The sequence below is a fragment of the Poecilia mexicana genome, unplaced genomic scaffold (genome assembly GCF_051168715.1).
Source record: "Poecilia mexicana isolate PSO_F unplaced genomic scaffold, ASM5116871v1 scaffold_2, whole genome shotgun sequence".
Taxonomy (NCBI): Eukaryota; Metazoa; Chordata; class Actinopteri; order Cyprinodontiformes; family Poeciliidae; genus Poecilia; species Poecilia mexicana.
The window spans coordinates 39877927-39898545 of NW_028263371.1; the positions used below are offsets into that span (position 1 = coordinate 39877927).

The 20619-nt window shown below is 38.3% G+C and overlaps 1 protein-coding gene across 2 annotated transcripts in view; it reads right to left on the bottom strand.

Moving 5' to 3' along the window:
• Positions 1-16758: 16758 nt before the first annotated feature.
• Positions 16759-20619, bottom strand: part of igsf3 (immunoglobulin superfamily, member 3) — a 107008-nt gene continuing 103147 nt past the window's right edge. For both annotated transcript variants that reach the window (XM_014990470.2, XM_014990469.2), the window contains exon 9: positions 16759-19259. In XM_014990470.2, the coding sequence (XP_014845956.1) occupies positions 19009-19259 (251 nt within the window). In that variant the 3' untranslated portion in view covers positions 16759-19008. The remainder of the gene's footprint in view (positions 19260-20619) is intronic.

Below are 20619 nucleotides of genomic sequence, written 5' to 3' on the forward strand. Positions count from 1 at the left end.
GTTTTATAAATTTTGTGAAACCTTCTATCTGAGCGACGCTAAGAAAACGGTTTAGATAGGAGGACAACAGATTCAACAGTGTGGCGTTGATAATGAAAATGGTCCAAACACAAGGTAACCTGATGACATCACCATGTGGGCGGAAACTTTAACTGTCGTGCGTCGGTAAAAAGGAGAGAGATGACGGAAAATGATGCACTGACTGGGTAACACGGAATCAAAATCTGTGCCCACTTGGAGAAACCGCGTTGGCTAAACCCAACGGCCGAGAGCTGACGAACCTGAAGCAGCGTTTGACTCAGCCGGAGGTCCGCTTGTCCCGTTTCATCCGAGGCTGTTGGCTGACATCGAGTCCTGCTGAACTCAAAAGGCTTCCTCTTTTTGAATTTTGCCAAAAAAAATTTTTTCCTTAGCTTCTCTCAGTTTGGAGAGATATTTAGAATCTAAATTACGCATTGGGAATCTTGAGTCTAGCTTTCAGATCGAAAGAGATATTAAAAGACTCGTAATCTTTAATTAGTCAAAAATATTGTGAATGTTTTATCTCATTTCCCTTATTAATTTTCCTGTCAGTGGTTAGATTTTATGTTTGTGTATTATTTATGTAACTGAAATATATTGTGATTATCTAATAAGATATCTATTAATTCTATATAAAACCATATCCAGTCAAGTCATTCAATTTCAATTGATAATATATTCTCATACGATTTTCCTCTCAGTCTTTTATATGACGTATGTATTTCAGAGAATTTTACCCTCCAGAAAGTCTTGATTGATCTTTCAGACTGATGAAAAAAACAATATATTTAATTGAATGAGGAATATATGATTTTTAATATGTAAATGTAGTTAAATATCATGTCAACAGCTAGACTTAAGGATCCACCATCAAATATAGCCGTTTCCTTATGATTTATTCCCTAATCTAAAAACCTAAATAGTTTTAGTAGTAGGTTTTTTTTTTTTTTTTTTTTTTTTTTTCCCAAAATCTGTGTTCATGACTTTTCATTGTTCATACACTAGATGGCAACTTTGGACAAAAACTGATGGAACAAACCCCTATGTGAAGAATTATGGTTAAACTGTGAGGGTTTGCTCTAAATTTGTGAATATGAGCAAATGCTTTACACTCGTTTTACACTGAAACCAAGTTTCTGTGATGCATAATACATCCAGACTTTCTGGAAGAAACATCATTACTAAGAGTTCAACAGAGACCTTGGACATACAATAATCCTTTTTTTTTCATTTTGTTGCTGAAAATAGCAAAAAAAAAAAAAAAAAAAATCAGCTCATTGCTCAAGTGCTGTTTGATCCCTTTTCTCTCAGAAACATTTGTCACTTTTTCAATCAATGCATCTTTTTAGTTGGGTGGAATATTGAGCAGTGTCCAATCCAACTTTTTGGACAGTATGTTTTTTTTTTTTTTTTTATGGATTAATTGGTTTACATACACTTAGTTGGGCAGTCCCCTCCACTTGAAGACAGACAGACAGACAGACATAAAACATGTCTATTGTCTCTCTCGTCTCTGGACGTATCCCTCCTGTCAGTGAAAATCACCCACTACATGCTTCAAACCGCAAGCAGCTCTCTCAATAATTCAGCGCATGACTTGGAGGCAATTCGCAGGCCCCCTGAAATATTGATGCCGAAATCTGTATTTTAATTTCAAAGTCACACTTAATGGCAGATAATGTTACCCTCCTTGCTTGTTTTATCTTTGAATGTGTGCGTTTACTTTATATGCGTACCGGCTCAAATTGAATGTGCGCGTGCAACAATAGAGTCTGAGTTCGATGTATGAATTTGTGAGCGTTGTGTGAATCTCCAGTGACAGATTTCTGCTCTAATAGATGACGACAAGCGTTTTGTGTGCTGGTGTCATCGCTGCCTTGCAAAGACAGGAAGACAATCCGTGCAGGGGGTAGCTGTCAGCGCTTACACATGTTCCAGGCTACTTAACCCATGTTGCAGTCTTATTTGTTATGTGACAGGTGTTATTTCTCTCCAGATTGTCTTAAGCTGTTTTCACTTGCTGATTTGGACCACGCACTGGTTGAATCAAAGTTTGGTCAGGAAACAGTTCCTCCTCTGGCGCCATGACAACTGCATGCAGACGCTGTGTTATCGAAAATGAAAGAAATGGCAGTGGATCAGAGTGCTCAAAAGATCAAACAATCCTTGGATTTTTAAACTTCTTACATGTGATTTGCCTTGCAAAAGTGTGTTTTTAGGGCCTTTTCTCATTTTTCTTGTACACCCGCAGAAATTTAATGCATTTTATTGGGGTTTTATTTCATAGGTCAACACAAGGAAATGCAACATTTTAATGATGCTCTCTGAAAGTGTGCAAAAACTTGTAGAAAAGCTGCAAGTCTTTTTGAGGTATGTCTCCACCTGCATTGATGGTACTTTGCAGTCAGATTGGATTGAGATAATCGGTAAATATGTATTTTTAAGATTGCAACAGATTCTTAATTGAACTATTGGGCCATTGACCTACTTTAAGGTGATCCCCAGGCCTGGTCTAGAGCTTTTTGAACAAGTTTTCTTCCATAATTGCTCAGTATTCATCTTCCCTTTTATTCTGACCAGCTGTTTCCATCTTTGCTAAAGACAAAACAGACCCACAACATTTTTGGCCCATTTTTTGCTGCAAATTTTAAAAAATTAAACTTGCATTGGTAGGAGAGTATCAATCAATTTTTTCTTTCCAAGTCTTGACACAGATTGAGAGATGGTGGAGTTTTTATTGGATGTGTGTTTTTCAGAGGCACTTCTCTGCCCCCTGCTCTTGCAGTACATGGAAAATGACCAGTTGCTCTTAATCTAAACTCTTATCTTAATGGTAGTGGAGATGGTAGTATTTGTAAAGTTTTTTTTTTTTTTTTTAAATTTATCTAACAGGATTTAGTATGGCTGAACTTCTGAAAGACTCACTCATTATGCATTATTCTGTGAGAACATCAAGGAATCACTTGCGGTGAAGGATGTTCTAGTACTCCTGAAATTATGGAGATGGAATGTTACACTTTCTACAAACACCTTAATGTGACATTTAAAAGACAATGTAATATCTGAAACAACCTACAGATATTTTAAATCATTTCCAATCTGCAGGATTTTATTACTCATAAATGTAACAGAGTGGGGCATTTCCATGGCTTGTTAAAAATCATCATGCATACTATCTCTTCAGCTGTGAGTAGAGAAAAGTCATAGTTTATAACTAGTTCTGGCAAGACTAGCAAAAGTTAAAATCAGAGCTTGCAGGAAATAAAATTATACTCTTTTTGTATGGCTGGCAGCTTAAGAAAGTTTGCACTGGTGTCAGTCCATCAGTCCATTTTCAGGTGATGTTTGAAAAGTGTTTTAGCTTTTGTTTTTCATGAGTGTTTAGAGTAAAGGGTGCCGATAAATGCCTAACAAACCTGTACATTTTTTTATTTATAAAAAGCTGAAAGCCATCCATCACTCTCCTTCTATTTCAGTCTGCAAAAAATAAATCTAATGAAATTTGTGTCCGTAATGTGATGGAATTGGAGAAGGTTAACAGTGAAAGTAAATGCTTTTTCAAGGCAGTATATTTCTCGGCACACAGCTAAAAAAAACAAAACAAAACAGGTGAAACAGGTAAACATGCTAGAAAATGTGTGTACACAAAAGTACAAAAAATAATTCAGACAGCCGTCATGCGGTATTTTTGATTTTCAAAGGATTGCTTCGAGGGAGCATCTCGGTTTCAAACGGAGGTGTGTGCCGTTTTTTTTAAAGTCAGTACCAGAGGGTATTCAAGCACACAGCGACGCAGGTCAGATCACTGAACAGCCAGTCTTAATGGACTGCACGGTTGACTCATCATGACAGAGACCTGCTGTATGCCCGGTTTGAGCAGAGATGAAACACACATCACGAAATTTTACCCCAGGCCCTCAAGCATGAAGAAACCACAGTTTGTTTTCAAATTCATAACGATGAGGCATGCAGGGGCTTAAGGACTTTGGAAGTCTTACTGAGGTCAATATTACCTGATAACAAGTGGGATCAACACGATTTATTTTGCAGCTTGAAAAAAATTAAAATCTCGCATAGAAACAAAGTTGATGGCTTACAAATTTTAAGTGAGTCCAAAAACACCTCTAGGAGGTATAGCTCACAATGGAGTTGTTCTGCTCCACTGTCAAACCAGCTAATCTTGCAAATTTTGACGTTTTCTGCAACTTTACTGAAATAGTCAGTGAGAGTTCGCACCTGAACTAGTCTAACAAGTCCTGAGGACCAAATAAAAGTTAAAACAAACTTTCTGCAACAAGGTCGAACTCAAGTTGCTTTTGAGCTTTTGTTGTTCAAATTTTACTGGTGAGCAAAGGACACATTCAAATACATACAAACTAATTTAAATATCATCAGTGAAGACTGACAGGAGAAGACGTTTGTGAAATCAAGATGCACAGGGCGAAGATTTTGCAGTGGCCCTCTGACCAAAACATGATTTGGCATCAGTAGATAAATATCTTAAAAGTTGTACATTCTAGAAGGTTCGAGAATCTCTCATACTAATGCAGAAATGAACAAAAAAAAAACACCACTCTTTTGTTTATCCATGAGGGTGAAGCTGTGTAATTTGCTGGGGAGTTTCACCACAGTGAATCCATATCTTGCACATAATTAGATCTTTCAAAAGATGCATGTCAGTAAATTGGAATATAATTGAAAAGTTACTTCACTTCAATAAGTCCATTCAAAAAGAGAAACTCCCCCCTCGGCCCCCTTTTGATGATTAAGGCTTACAGAATATGAAAATCGAAAGCTAATTTCTCTGAATATTATATAAAACCGCTTCTTTTATCTCCGACACAATCCCTGGGAAGAGCTGACACTTGTCCAGCAGACAATGTTTAACACCCTCCACTGCCAAACAAGCTGGCTGTTCACAGAGAGCTGCATACAAGCATATTAAGAAAAAAAGGTGTGTTAGAAAATTAGCTCAAAAGCAGAAGGAATAAAATAAGCTTTGAGAGGATTGTGAAGCAAAGCACATTAAAGAGCCGGGGGGGGATATTTGGAATGTGTGGACTGCAGCCAGGATCAGGGCTTGCATAGCTGCTAAACACACATCCAGGGCATGGGAAACCCTGTTTTTCTTCAGCCACTCCTGAACTGTAGACATCAAACTACTTGCAGAGGCCAAAGAGAAAAAAATGACTGGACTCCTGATCAGTGGTTAGATAAAATTCACCTTTAAGGAAGATTTCTGAGTCTGGAGAATCACAGAATCCAAGTTGTCTGAGATCCCAAAAAGTTTTCCGCAGTCAGTGATGACTTGGGGAGCAATGTCATCTGCTGGTGTCTGTCCGCTGTGTTTTTTCTGACGTCCAATCTTAGCGCAGAAGGCTCATCTGTTTTCAAACTTTGATGAATTCTAACTTCTAATACTTAGTTCAGTGATCATTGTGTCACTTTGCTTGATTCTTGCCGGACCTGATTGGCTGTCAATCGATAGTCATCAAAATGAATTAAAAGCAGAAATGAACACTTAAAATCTATCCTTGTCATGTGTGCAGAGAATACGACTTGCAGTTTTTAAACTGAATTACAGACAAAAAAAAACAAAAAAACTTTTTGATGAAGTTCCAGTCAATAGAGATGCAGCTACAGATGGTATATTTTGTGTTCAAACTACCCTAACTCATCAAAATCTTCTATCAAAAGCTTGACAGCAAAATGTCTGAAATTGTGCAGCTTCAGAACAACAATGCTACTTTGATGTTTTATTCACAGAGAACAGTTAGACAATACAACCAACATCATCAGAGTGTGTAGATTTAGATTTTTCTCTCCTAATTTGATCCTTAAAGAAGTCAAAAGAAATATATGAACAAACAAAAAATGATTTCATAAAATAAGCAGTAATAAAGTAAAAGTGGAAGAGGGAATTAGCAAGCATATGGTATTTATTTGTGTTCATAAAGCCGACAGACGAAAACATAAGTAGTTCTCCTTTCTGTGTGTCTTTGCAGTCATATTTTAAAACAAATTTATGTAACATGTTTCAGTTGATCCCATTTGGAAACAAGGCCATCTTTGAATTGCTCTGCTACTCGAGCTAGAATTTTAACCTGGGATGCCCAAACATTTGCTGTATAGCACAAGCTGTCAGATCCCAAAAATGTTTAAAGAAGCTGCCTCTCACTGGGGAACGTGTATTGTTTTTGTCTCCTTCTCTCTCTCTCTCTCTTCTCTTCTTCTTCACTCTCTCCTGCCATTTATTTTGTCGAGTTTATTCCCCGCTGCATTCTCTTAGCCTCAGTGATGCTTCCTTTCCTCCTTTCTGGGATGGTAATGTAGCAGGATTAAATCTTTCCGCTTATGTACTCATTCTTAGCACTAAAAGCACACAAGAGAAGTTGTTTTCCATGTTCCTGTTGATTGGTAATTACTGTGGGGCCCCCCTAGGAAAACAAAACACTCACTGTTGTTATGAAGAAAGGCCTCATCTGATAGTTTTCTTTGTCTTATTAACAATTAAAAATAAATTGCGAAGATAATATTACAGAAAATCTTTTTCATTTGCCCTGAAGTGAGATGGGCTGCAGTAAAGTACAGATGTGGTGGGCAACAGTAGCTGAAGTGTTGTGGGGTAGGAGGGTACCGGGGACTGGGGGTGACGGGGAGGGGGGTCGAGAGGAAGCCTGATCAGCCGAGCTGCCTCCCGTTTCTGTTGACTTAAATAAGAAATGCTGAAAGGCACACTGAGCTGCTTATATTATGAGCTTACTGTGTCATTTCTGGAGGGTTTGCCTTTACTGAAGTTATTATAGCAGCAGCAAACAGTCTGGGCTGGGGTGGATTAAGGCAAATGAAAGATTGGGCTCAGTCTCTTTAAACAGACAGTGTATCAAAAACTAGTCAAAAAAAATAGTCAAACTTGAAACCTTGTTGATCACAGGGGCATCGTTTTAGGTCTAAGAACATCAGCTGATTCTGATGGATGCCTGGTTAGCGTTTTATAAGACGAACCATGTTTATCATTTATTCAAGTCATATCAGACATTTTCCAGAAAATGTAGACGTATACAATGCTGGTTAGAACCTCATATGCAGTGACATTAAGGACAATGCCGTATTGTTTTTGATACTTATGCTCCATTTGATACTTGGTTCCGCTCTTGCATTCAGAAGTGCCTTAAATCTTTGTGACGTATATTCAACAAGGCCACAGAAACATTTCAGATGTTTCGGTCCACATTGATGTGACAGCGTTAAACTGTTGCATCGGATTTGTAGGTGCCACATCCCTGATGAAGGTCTCCTGTTCTGCTAGACTCTAAGGTTCTCTATTGAATTGAGATCTGGTGAATAATGTGAATAATATGTTTCTGTGCAAATTTTGACACTTTCGGATAAATAATTTTAAAGTGATGGTTGTCGGTGCCACCATTTAAGTACAAGCTGTACTTAAATCTGGTGAGTGTTTGCATCTAAAACAGCCAGGAGTACCCAAAACCAGTCCTTGGGAGCTTTTAGATGCATCCCTTCGTCAAATCAGGTGAAGATGCTGTGTTTAGAGATCAGTGAGGATTCTACGTTCGACTCTAAGATCCCTCGAGATCAGTGCACAAATCTGTACTGATTGAAATAAAATCCTCTTGTGTTCAACAAAACAGAATCTTTTCCTGGGGCATTTTCACAATGCCAAGGTGACTAACCCCAACGCACAACATAACTTCATATCTCAGTGCAGTTCAAAACTGTATATGAACAAAACTTATAAGCTTTTTAATCTTAGTGCTTTGGTTTCGTGGCCATAAAATGCAGTGATTTCGTTTTAGCTCCTTCCAAATAAGACACAACTGTAAAGGCTGCTGGGTGTCAAAGTCTCAGACAGCTCATCAAAACAAGACATCGTATTTCATTTTGTCAGGGATGCTGATACTGATCATCGACATATGCCTTAACAGAGACCCTTTTGTCATGGGTCTCACAAACCATTTCCCTCAAAACTCTAATTGCAGATGGTCAAACAGTTTATCAGAACAGCATTTGGTGAGTTTCAATTGTTATTATTGAAAGGAATGATACAAGTTTATAAAAGATCAAAAGGCAGCAAAACTTTTCAGCAAACCCTGGTCAACACACTTACGTAGTTACTTTAAACAACATGGGACAGTAAATGACTTGTCTTTGTCTACCCACAGTCCAATGGAGCGTAGGAAATGAAGACGAAGATGCAGTCAGACATTCAAAACTGAGAAGATGACACATTCCAGAGTCACGCTTGGCATCTGTGTCACGTTGTTTTTCCTCCATTATCCCATCCCTTTAGGAAACTAGCTCCGAGTCTCGAGGCAATACTTCTTAATGAGAAAAGGGAACATGAGCACAGATTCTTATTTCCTTTCATCTTTGAAGGAAATGTTAAACCCATTTTGAGAAAGCTACACATCTTTCAAACTTTTCGACATTTAAATGGGATGTTTTGAAAAAAAAAGAAAAACCCTAACAAACTACTTTGTTCAAACTCACCGTGCATCCCAAGCGCACAGTTGATTGTTCTTACGTTCTGTTACTTTACAACCAAAAACATTTCTCTATAGGCAGAAAGCGCGACATGTTTCTTCGCGTATTTATTTATCTATTTTACCAACGGCAGCTATTTGACACTGCTGAACAAATTAATCCCCATGTCATGATGCTGTCACTCATGTTTCACTGTGGGGATAGTCTGCACACAAAGCATTTTACAAGCATGCTAAAAATAGCATTTTTGTTCACATGATTGATGTATGACTTACATGGTTGGGCTAAATTTAAGCAAGACTTTTACTTTGTTTCCTTTCTTTTTAAGACAAATTTTTCTCTTTGCTGCTTTTTCAAAAAAAGCGACTGAACAACTTAGTTGATGGAACAAGGGCTAAAGTGAAAATACCTCAAAGAAATCAAAGAAATAAGGAAAAGGTTAATCACAGCTGTTGACATGAAGCTGGTTTCAGGGTTGATCAAAGTAAAGTTAAAATTAAAGCTGGCATTTAATCTATAGTAAATTTTTGCATTTTTAAATTTCTATCTTAAACTCATTACATTAATGTCCTGCGGTTCTAAAAACAATAAAATTACAGTTAATTACATGATTCAATTTACTGAATCATGATGACAAACTACAAGCAATTTGAACAAAAAAAATCTACTGGTGTCAAAGAGATTTCACCAATGTGGAGATGTGACAAAACAAATGAAACAATAAATGCCTAGGACCGTCAATTAGCAGATCTCCAGGCTCTTTCTGACCCTCAGAGATTTGAGACTAAATGCCGACGTCCCAGCAGGAAACATGAGGAAACCTTTGCATCAGTTTACTCTGTGTTAGGCAGAACCAGTATTTTGTTGATTAAATATGGATGGGTTGAGAATATTTCACTGTGCGTGTTTGTTAAAATTTAACATATTTTCAATTCACCACAAAGAATGTGTGACCCTCTGCTTTTTTGTCGTTGTGGATTATTTTTGTTACTGAAAGTCATTTCATTTTTAAAGCAACTAGCCAGAGTTTTCTGTAAAATCAATTCAGCTTAGCTCAGATATATATATATAGCTTGTCACCCATCAAACATGTCATGATAATGTCCTTGTTTACTTTTTTTTTTGTCAATTGTTAAGTCTAGACAAAATCCCAAAGACAATAGTCCTCATGTATAAGCCTCTAACGACGTCACAAAAGGCAAGTAGCAACTTGTTGTAGATTTATTTATTTATTTTTTTTAAATAATGTAGAATAATATTTTTCCAGTTCCTTCTTCATTATTTGCATATTTTAATCAAATCGCCCTTTTAAACAGGTGTATTTATGTTCCATACAGATTTAGCCAATCATCTGAGTCACATGTGAGAATACTGTATGGGCTGCTTTTTTGAGTTGGAAGAATAAACAGATGGAAACTTTTAGAAATGCCAGCAGAAAACCACATTTACTTATTTTATGTCTGGGGGAAAAAAAGGCGCAAAAACCAAACAGATGAATAAAAAGCAACATGAACTGATTTCTTGCAGTTAATCGTCACAATTTCGCTTCAGATTCACCATGTATTGCACTACCCATTGGGAGACACCGGAGTCAAACTTTGGCTCAAACGCATAAAGCTGAACTCAAATCCAACTCAAATTCCTTAGCTTTGTATGAAAATCCACAGAAAAGCCAAAGCAGTTTTCCTTTTCCTTCAGTGCGCTGTTTAAAACCTTATTACTTTCTGAAATTACAAAGTGAAAATTCTCAGTTCTTTATATTCTCTAATAAAATATCCAACAGGATAGTATCTTTAACTAACAAACGCTTCACTACACGTACTATGTTGATTGTGTTTTCCGACATAATCTACAAGGATGGCACAGCAAAAGAGATTTCTGCCCGCCGCTGTTACGTCCTCGCCAGATTGTAGGGCCATTTCTCTCAGAACAGTTTGTCTTTAATCATCACCAGAGAACCTTGGGTATTGCTTGAAACATGTACATTACGGTTTATTCATCAGGAGTGCTTCTCTGTGGTTTGACTCAGCCTTACATCACTCAGTGAGTCACTCCCGCACAAAGCGGTGTGGTATCATACTGTGGGTAGTGCAACAAGCTGTGCACACAGGCCTCAACCAGCAGTCACACTTCACTTGCTGATAATTTTGCCGCTCTGCCTCGTGCATCTCTAAGAACAAAGCAGCCCATCTGTCTCGCTGACGTGCAATGTGAGGGGGGGGTCAACGCGTTTTGGAACCCAAAACGATATTAACTTTACGGCAGTCCACTGCACAGAGTAAGCAGGGGGAGTCACCCGTCGAAACGCCTTCACCACATTCCCTCTCGTTTCGAAGTAAATTAGGCTCCCGTTGCCTGTCTGCTATACTGCCGTTTCGGATTGCTGAGCACTGTCTATGGGAGTGTGCCCTCTGGTGACTGCGTCCTCAGCAAGAAGAGCTGTGGATTTGTGAGCATTGCTTACTTTTATGCAAATCTTCTTTCCTCAGAGGGGGTGGGCTTTAAAAAAAAATGGAGGCAGAGCAAAAAAAAAAAAAAAAAATCAGCCAGAAAGTGAAAGGGAGAGAGCTCTTGCATTTTATGAGGATGTGACATCTTAGTCTAAAAAAAACCCCAAAAAACATCTGTAGTTAGCAGATGCTATTTCTGAGTATAGGTTTCTTTCAGATTGGAGAGCACGATGAGTCCAAGCTAAAGCACATGTAATTCAACTTAAATGGATAAAAGAACCCGAAAAAGAGCCATAAGGTGAGCGGTAGTTGCGGTGAATGAGGTTTCCCACTGTGATTCATTGTCTTAGCCATGCTGATTACAGTGCAGGCCATGTTTAGCGGCACCGCAGGCAAAGAGATGTAAAATACCTTAAATCATATTTTTACTGCAGTAGAATAATCTCATTGAAACACTTGGAAAATCTAACCTTCAATTTACGTTTTTTTTTTTTTTTCAGTAGGGAAAATTTTATTCGCAGTTATTTATACGTTACTGCGGAAATTAATTTCACTGAAGAAAGTTTCTTATGTATCCCTTTTAGAGTAAATTCATCATAGTTTCTTGGAATTAGGGATTCATTACTCTGTTTCCCTGAAGTATGAATATGATAAGACACAGAGGCACATTCCTCTGAGTCACTGGCTGCAAGGCTGAAAGAAGACCAGATTTTACTGCCACCATACTGAGTGAGGTAAAAGCAGTGGTGAAATCTCCACATAAGTGTGAAAACTCGTGGTTACCAAGTCTCGGGTAAGCACAAGCTACCTGAGACTTGTAATCAGGTTATCAAAGCTGCTGTTAGACTGTTTTCTAACTTCTCATATTTGCTGGTGTATCAAATAACCTTTAACATCCTTGCCATTTTTATTGTACCAATATTTGCATGTTTTTTTAAGATGGGAGGTGTGGGGGTGGGGCTTAATTTAGCATTTTATTGCTTCAGGACAGGATGCATTACTTTTACTGCGACGTCAGAAGCCTTTTCATGCTATATTTAGGGATCAACTTACCATCTGAGACTTCAAGTTTAATGTTCCAAATGATTATTCATAGCTTTAACCAGAAAGTGTTGAAATTTGTTATTACAAAGATTCAGTTATCAGGCATGATGGAGTTTATCCTGACAAAAACCCCCTTCAGAGTTCAACAACAAATCAGAATGAGACACAGACGATTATACCTTTTAACGATGTCAAGTCTTGGTCTATCCAGACTGACATAAGGAGAATTGACAAATCAGTTTGCTACAGCAGGAATTTTCGTGTTTTGTGAAGAAAAAAATAACATGTTTTGCTTTGCGTCTGCTGCTTTGGAAACAGATCGGTCAGCTGTGCATTTTAACATCTCCTTATCGGCGCAGACCCTTGGTGTGACCCTCAGATCAAGTTATTATTGAGTAACTGCTGACATAAATATGTGACTTACATAACTTTTGTATCTTCATTTGACACGGCTGAGATGGAAATGAAGTTTTGTATGAGGTGTTGTCCAATGCATAGCAAGAGGGAGCTGGAGAGGACGTAACCATAGGCAGTGTAGTTGCGTCCAACACAACTGAAATGTAAGGCAGGTAAGAAGCAGCGTGATGGAGGTATAAAATGGCATGTTATTCACTGAATGCCGTTTTAAAAGCTCACTAGCTGCAAGTTGAAAGTGCAGCAGAAAAAGTTTCAACAGCCTTGAGAGCCTAGGTGCATATCGCCCAACTCCACTGAAACACACGGCACCGTATAATGGACGTATTACACAGAGCTTTTCACCACAAACACTCCAAGTGAGTGTCTCCTAAAACAAAGGTTAACTTTGTGGAAAAACACCTCATGCCCACTTTTAAGCATGGTGGAAGATGTGTGATCATGTGGCGCTGCTTTTTTCCTTGAACCTTGTTCGAGTGCATGACATGAATATGTTTCGCCCCCCACTTAATGCTCACATTATTCTGTAAACACTGGATTTTTCTAGCATTTTCAGTGACAGCCAGTGCAGTAAAAGAGGGATTTATTAAAAGTGTGCTTCCCACACTTTTAACTGTGCCTATAAACGTGACAGCCACTGCTAGCGCATAGCGTATAAGTGAATATCAATTCAAAGTTGCTGTAAATATTACACGTAGATAATGCTGTTTGAGGCGAAAATCCCACAAAAGCAAAACAGTAGACGACGAGTTTTCACACCATTAACCATTGAATGTATGGGTTTGAGCAGAGCTGGGGGATTGAAAATACTGCTAGCGGCACATTAACTTTTGTGAGAAAACTCCATCCACAAACTGTTTTAAAAATCGCTTTCAAAATAAAGCCAAATAAAACACAAAGATGCATCAAATTAGCTAACTGAATGTACCTTTGTTGAATAGACCCAACAGATCATATCAAGTCATGCTTTTTTTTTTTTTTTTTTTACACCAAAATATGAAAGCTTTTCAGCCATGAAAATAAGGCTACAACACCGCCTGGAGGAATCTCAGGAGGCAGCTGTGGATGGTATTCATATCATTACCACAAAAAAAAAAAAGAACTCTGTCTGTACAGACCCAGTGACAGTGGTAGCATCGTGACATCACACCTCAGCCGCATTCTCTCCTTCCTGGCACAAATCTGAGGAGATGAAATGAATTTTACATGAACTCTGAGGGATTTCAGAGCCGCAGCTGAAGCAGCTGTTCTGACTGTGGCACAGTTTAACCAAACTGCATCTCTGGGAATGTTTAAAATTTATGAATTTTAAACAAGCTAGTCAACCAACAAATACGCTTTATGTAATTATTTTTCACATCAGCTTTCACTCAGCATTCCTTGCCAGTGCAAGTCAATAACGCTTCTGTAAAGCTGTCAAACAACAGTAAAAACAAATTGAGCAAATGTTCCCAGAGACTTTAAAATGCAACGTCTGACTGTTCTCTGGCTGGTTCCAGATATTTATACACCCTGTATCGCAGTTCTATTTACTGACATTCTGAGTCATTTCATCTGTGAAGTTGAGATAATGCTAGAATAGACAGAATACTAATATTTGTGGTGAACAGAATAACATGGTACTGAAATTAGACACATGCACATTTTGTCGATGCATACATCATAGATGTGAGAACATTTCTGTCATTGTGCATTTGTCAAAATGTGTATTACTCGAGATATACAGCCTTAAAGATCCATTATTCTTTCACATATATCAAAGGATGAACATATTGGCTCTTCATAATAAGGAGCCCTGCAGGAGGGCAATGTGGGCCGCAGGCACCCGGCATGCCTTTATTTTCTCTTGCACAGACCTATTTTCAAATACGATGGGGAAAAAGATGGATCTATCTTTTTCATATAAGGAAAAACTAAAGATTAAAACATACATGAAAAACGCATGAAAAATATGCACTCTGTTAATACAATGAAATATTAAAATGACAAATAACAAAAGCATCTTAATAGTAATAGCAAAGAACAAAATCGATTACAGTTATGGATACATAAAAATTCTCAGTAAATTAGGTAAATTAATGCAAGGGGAAAAAATATAATTTACTCTTAGTCTTATGTCTTATTTATGATGAAATTTAAAATAAAATAAGATTAAGGACAGTGAAATCTTTTAATACACTCTTCGACTCAAATTCAAGCAAAACTGAAACCCAGATAGCGCAATAGAATTATTTCTCTAAAACAACATAGACAAATTCTAAATGCAGTTTTTAAACACTTAATTTTCTTTTAATTGTGATTTTCATTCATTTTCAGGTCTGAGGGTTGCGCATTCTCAAGGTGAGCAACATAATGAAATACAAGGATCCTCTTATGTTTTAGTTCACACAGCAGGGAAAGCTAACAGCCCGTGTCCAGAAGGCCTGAGCTTTCTGGAGGGTTCATAACATAAGAAGAGTTCCATCAAATAAGACGGATTAACACCATTGAAAGCTTTGTGAACCAGTATAAGATCTGGAAATTAATCTTGAAGATCAAAGATGGCCACTCTAGGGACCAACATGATGTGTGCTCTTGTGCCTTTTGAAAAATATTATCACCACTCTGTTTCATCACTATTTTACGGAAAGTGTTTTTAAAACCATATAATATGAACTTATCACTGAGTTTTCCTCATCTAGCTTGAAAAATAAGTTTAATTTGCTCACCCAAGTATAGACCCAAATACAGTATATTTCATGTTTCAAAAATAATCCGCATCTTTTCTTTTCTTGTTTGTAACTTTGCATTGAAATTAGTGGCTTTTAGTCATTTGCAAATCCTGTTTTAAATTCTGCAAAAGCTTTTTGAAAATATTACTTAATTTATTTTTTCTGTGTATGATCAATTTATTATGCAGCAACATGCCATGAAAATGGCCAAAGGCGTGTCCTCCTCCTAACTACCTGATTTAGAAGCATCTGATGTGTAATTCAAGTTGTCTCCATATTGGCTTGACCTATAATTACAAATGAACACTTTATTAGACTATGAATCTTAGGAAACTATGCACAGCTAAAGGGTGGTGGCATCTGTCACAAGTGTTTTATCGTCCATTGTGTTCTAAATGTCACCCTAATTATATGCATTACCATCTTGTTATATCAAAGAAAACTCAAAATTAGCCAATAATATTCCGAGCCTTATAAGGTTATCCATCAAGGAAGAATGATCTATTAATAAACTTATTCTATTATAATAATGGTTGGCAGGCAAGTTGGCAATGTTCCTCTTGCTCTAGGACAGTGTTTATTTCTCACTTGAAGAACTACAATGCAATTTTTATTCAGTTTATTCTTGAGGACAAGGAAAACCTCAAATGATGTATGTAAGATAATACATAGTTTAATATAGAGGATGCCTGCTGAGAGGGTATTCATCTAAACTGAGGTGAACAGGGGAGGACATACAAAATGCAATGTGCTTGCAGACAGAAACTGTGGAGAATTCATAGCCCACCTCTACATAATATTCATTATATTCTTTTACAAACAGCTGGAACATGTTCCAGGGATCAAAGTAACAGCACCAGTCCAGATGATATTTGACAGATTCTAGTTTGTTAATATGATACATTTTGCTCAAGCCTGAAAGTTATGGAGCATCACAGGATTCAATGCTTTGGGCCAGTTCTCTGAGTTACATTGTTGTAAACAATATGAGTTTCTTATTTGAATTCGGAGAAGACAGACATTTTTATCTTCCAACCAGAGAATCTGAAAAACAAACTGCTTGGTCAGTAACTGACTCATTCAGAAACATTGTAAAGAACCTCAGGGTGCTGTGGTGGTGCAGGGGCAAAGCACAACCCACATATTGACTAAGGCCACATATTGAGGCCTTAGTCCTTGTGCCAGTGGTTGCAGGTTCGATTCCTGGCCTGGGGACATTTGCCACATGTCTTCTCCCTCTCTCATTACCCTATTTCCTGTTGAACTGTCACTCAAAATGACCCAATGCAGTTTCTGGGGTTCCTTAGAGAGAAAACCTTATGGCAATTGATGTATTACTTTTTAAAATTATTTTATTACTAAGACTGAATTGAAATGGATGTAAATCAGTCAGATTTTGTCCGTATACCTGTAGTGGTATTTAATTGAGGCTGTTCTGTTTGTGATGTTTGACCGGCTCTTATACTTACCTGCTACAGAAATGAATCACATTTCCAAGTCTTATATATGGGACCTGGAAATGTCCCACAGCTTCATTCAAACTCAGACATTGTCCAACTTTAAATGAACTAAAATCATGTCCATTGCATCAGTGCTGGGAACACAACTTGGCCTTTTTGACATAAATCTGTTTAATGAAGTGCTGCATAAAAGCAAAGCATTAAAAAGACAGTTATGAGCAATAATATCAAACACAGTCTCCACAACACCCATCCTTAAAATCAGCTATTTAAACAGGTTCAAAGGGCATCTTGGACTAGTAGTCAAATATTGGAGATGACCAGGGGCACCGGACACTGTGTCAACTCTTGGCTCAGGAAGTTCGGGAGGAAGGAGAGAGAGAGAGAGAGAGAGAGAGAGAGAGAGAGAGAGAGAGGGGAAGGTTGTCAGCTCCGTCACAAAAACACAAGGTTTAAAATGTTCAAAACTTTACAAAACATCAAAATTCCTCCTGTAATATTGTCATGCAATATACATGTTGACACAACTGAGACAGGTTTTTTTTTCCCCAAGAGTTCTCATGTCCAGTCTGGCAGTGTACGGGTTACGCAGAGGGATTCACCTCTCTGGGCTGACAAGGTGGCACAGCTTTTCCAGCCCTCCTGCCTTCCATCACGGTTATGCTGGAACCAGCTTCCGTGACTTAAAAAAACAAAAACAAACAAACAAAAAAAAAAACTAACCAAAAACATCTCAAGTTTCAGTTGAAACATCCTACATAGGTGTTACATCACATTTCACTAAATAAACGAGCAAAAAAAGCGTATAAGTGAATCAATTCTTGTGACTTATTTGTTCAACTATTGTACACATAAAGCCACAGCATATTATTATATGTATAGATATACAGTGTTCTGACACTGAACAAACCTGACAGCCTGGTAATGAAATGCTACAAACTGCAACGCGCAGGACGGATCTAGCATTTCTACTTCTACCACATTTTCAACACACAGGCTATTGATATAATGTGCTCAATGCACAGATTTTTAAGAAATAAAGAGGCAAAAATGAGAAAATCTTACAAAGCAATGCAAAAAAAAGTATAAAACAATAAATACAAAATATTGTAAACTAAACATTTATCCTCGTCAAATCATGTGCAGGTAGCCTTTTTGTGTTATATTACACCTACCACACTACACATTAATAATCTTCATTGTGGCCTTTGCATTAAAAAAAAATAAATAAAAGAAGTGGTGATACAGGGCAACTAAGGAAAAGGTGCAAAAATTAAATTTCATTCAGTAACTCAGTTAATTTAATCAAAAAAAGAAAAAGTTGAACTTATTTAAGATTTAACAGCCAGCAAGGCCCATAAATCCACAGCGGGATATATGCAGACATATTAATCGACTGCCTCTGAACCCATCAGCTTCCCCACTGTCTTTCAAAACTTCAAACATTAGCTGCAGACAACAGCACTGAAAAGGAGCACTTGGCACTGAAAGAAAAAAAAAATATAATAAAATCACTTATGTTTAAGTTCACACGTCTTCAGTAAAAGAGACCTTTCCCATATATTCCCCATAATTTTCAGCCTCCTTTACTTTCCCTTGCTGTCTCTTTTTGGAGAGAAGGGTGGAGAAGACGAGTGGGGCAGTCTTTCACTCGGGCCAGAGTGTCTGGCAGTGTTTAAGTGGCACACCAGGACTTGTTTCAGTCTGCCAAGGCGAATCCATTGTGGAGGCAGGTGGGCCAACACACATCCTCGCTCAGGACACAGACTTGTGTGTCCTAGCCTTTGTCTCCATGCAGCCTGGCAACGGAGCCGGCGGCTATGAAGTCAGTGGGTGCAGAGCATTGCTATGGGAACCAGCATAGTAGGCTAGGCTGTGGCTGCACTTGGATCAGTTTGAAGACTTTTCTGCATACCGCTTAACGCTGGAATCGCCTGCAGAGTTCACTCTCTTAAATATTCTTCCCAAGACTGGCCTAAGATCTTATCTGCAGTTTTTCTTCCACTCGCTATTGAAAAATAGATAAATATTTATTGTAATAAAACTCAAAACGCAATTATGGGGTTAGGCTTTACAGAAACCGGGAGAGGTTCACGGTACTCTCTCGCCCTTCAGTTTGCCCTCGCGCAGTTAATTGTGCTGAAATGGTACATCCATCCGTGTCAGCACGTTGACACACACACACACACACACACACACACGCACACACACACACAGTCGTCAACATAAAAACAAACAGCCGCTGGAGTAGAAATCTTAAAACTCATTGACTATAATTCAACACGGCATCGAACAACAGTAAGGTCTGAAGGTGGAGTCCTCAAAGGCTCCCTGGCATTGTGTCGGCTGAGTCCACAATGTGCGTGAGGCGGAAAAAAGGGCGGGGGTCCGACCCTCCCTCGCTTAGTCAACCGAGCCGGGGTGCAAGCTGAGCGCTGGGGGGTCCAGACAGGTGGGGGAGTAGCTGAGGTGAGGCTCCTTAATCCACAGCAGGGGGGCGCCATTTTTGCCCTCCTGGCTCTTGTTGTTGTTGCGACCTTTGTAGCGTACGACCAGCAACGCGATGAGAAGGATGCCAAAGATGGGGAAAGGGTAGAAGAAGAGGAAATAGAAGAGGGACTCGTTGGAGCACACCACTGAATGGATGGTGGAAACTGGGGGCAAAGAACAAACAATTCATAGCGGTTAGCATTTTCTAAACTTGCAGTAAAGTTAAAAACTTCCATTTTTTTCAGTTTATCTTTTGCCATCTTGGACTCCTTTTCATGTCCCCGTGTCATTTTTTGTTCATACTTCCATTTTGTACCCACAAAATAACTTTGTACCTGAAATCCACACAGCTTGTTTTTCTTTGTTCTTACGTATGTCACAAATTATAAGAATAAATAGTCAAAAGTCTGAAAATCTCATGAATATTAACACTTTATTGTGTGCATTTATTTTGGTATTAGTACCTAATCTTAGCCAACTGACTTATATAAAATGACAGATTAAACCAAATCAACCCTAAGCGACATCCTACTGTTAATATGTTTTTGTCTAATTAGAATTAACAGCATGTCCTCTGGTTCTGAAGACAATATGAGACATCCACATGGCGGGTAGAAACTGAAATTTAGAAAGAGCAAAATGTCCTGTGGCAGATTTCTCCATATTATATCTAGAAAAGTCAGGTACAATAGAGCAAATCTACTTCATAGACACAAAATGGAGGAGCGAGAGCGAGTGCACACTCTGGATAAGAGGTTTGAAAAGTTGGCATCACTGGGGGTTGAAATCATGACAAAAACAGAACATCATTTTAGAAAAACCCTATTAATGTTATAAATGTTACAGAGGTTTAGTTGACTCAGACCTGCTTGTCTACTCAACAAAAATAGTCAGGGTCACACGTGTTTCACCTTTTCGTTGGTCAGAAGACAATAAATTGGTGAGCAGAATTTTCGGCCTCTCAGAATCTACCTCTATATGTCCAGGAGAACAAAGACTCTCACCAAGAGTCTTAGATCTCTACAACGTTGACAGCAGTGACAGCGGTTGAAACTCAAAAGGGTAAAAAAAAATGCAGTCGGGTTTGCTGTGGCTGTGCAGGGGTTAAGTAGAACCAACATATAGAGGCCTTAGTCCTCGACGCGGCTGTCGCAGGTTCGATTCCCGGCCTGGCAACCTTTGCTGTATGTCTTCCCCTCGTCTCATTGCCCACTTTCCTGTTAATGAACTATCAAAAAAAGGCCACTAGAGCCAATAAAACTTAAAAAAAAAAAAAAAAATGAACAGCTGAAAGTCTTGCTCTCTTGCAGCCTGAATGAGCCATTAGGATGTTTCTATGACGACCTTGTGAATGGCTTTTTACATCCCTGTACTTAACATAACATCGTCTTTTTTGATTCATATTTAAGCATATCCCATTCATGGGTAATATCTAACTGTGGGTCTTCTTCAGTATCAGCTTCCATGTCTGAGTGTTGTTACTGTGACTTGATGGGTATGGTGCATTGCCTGACTGGAAAAGGT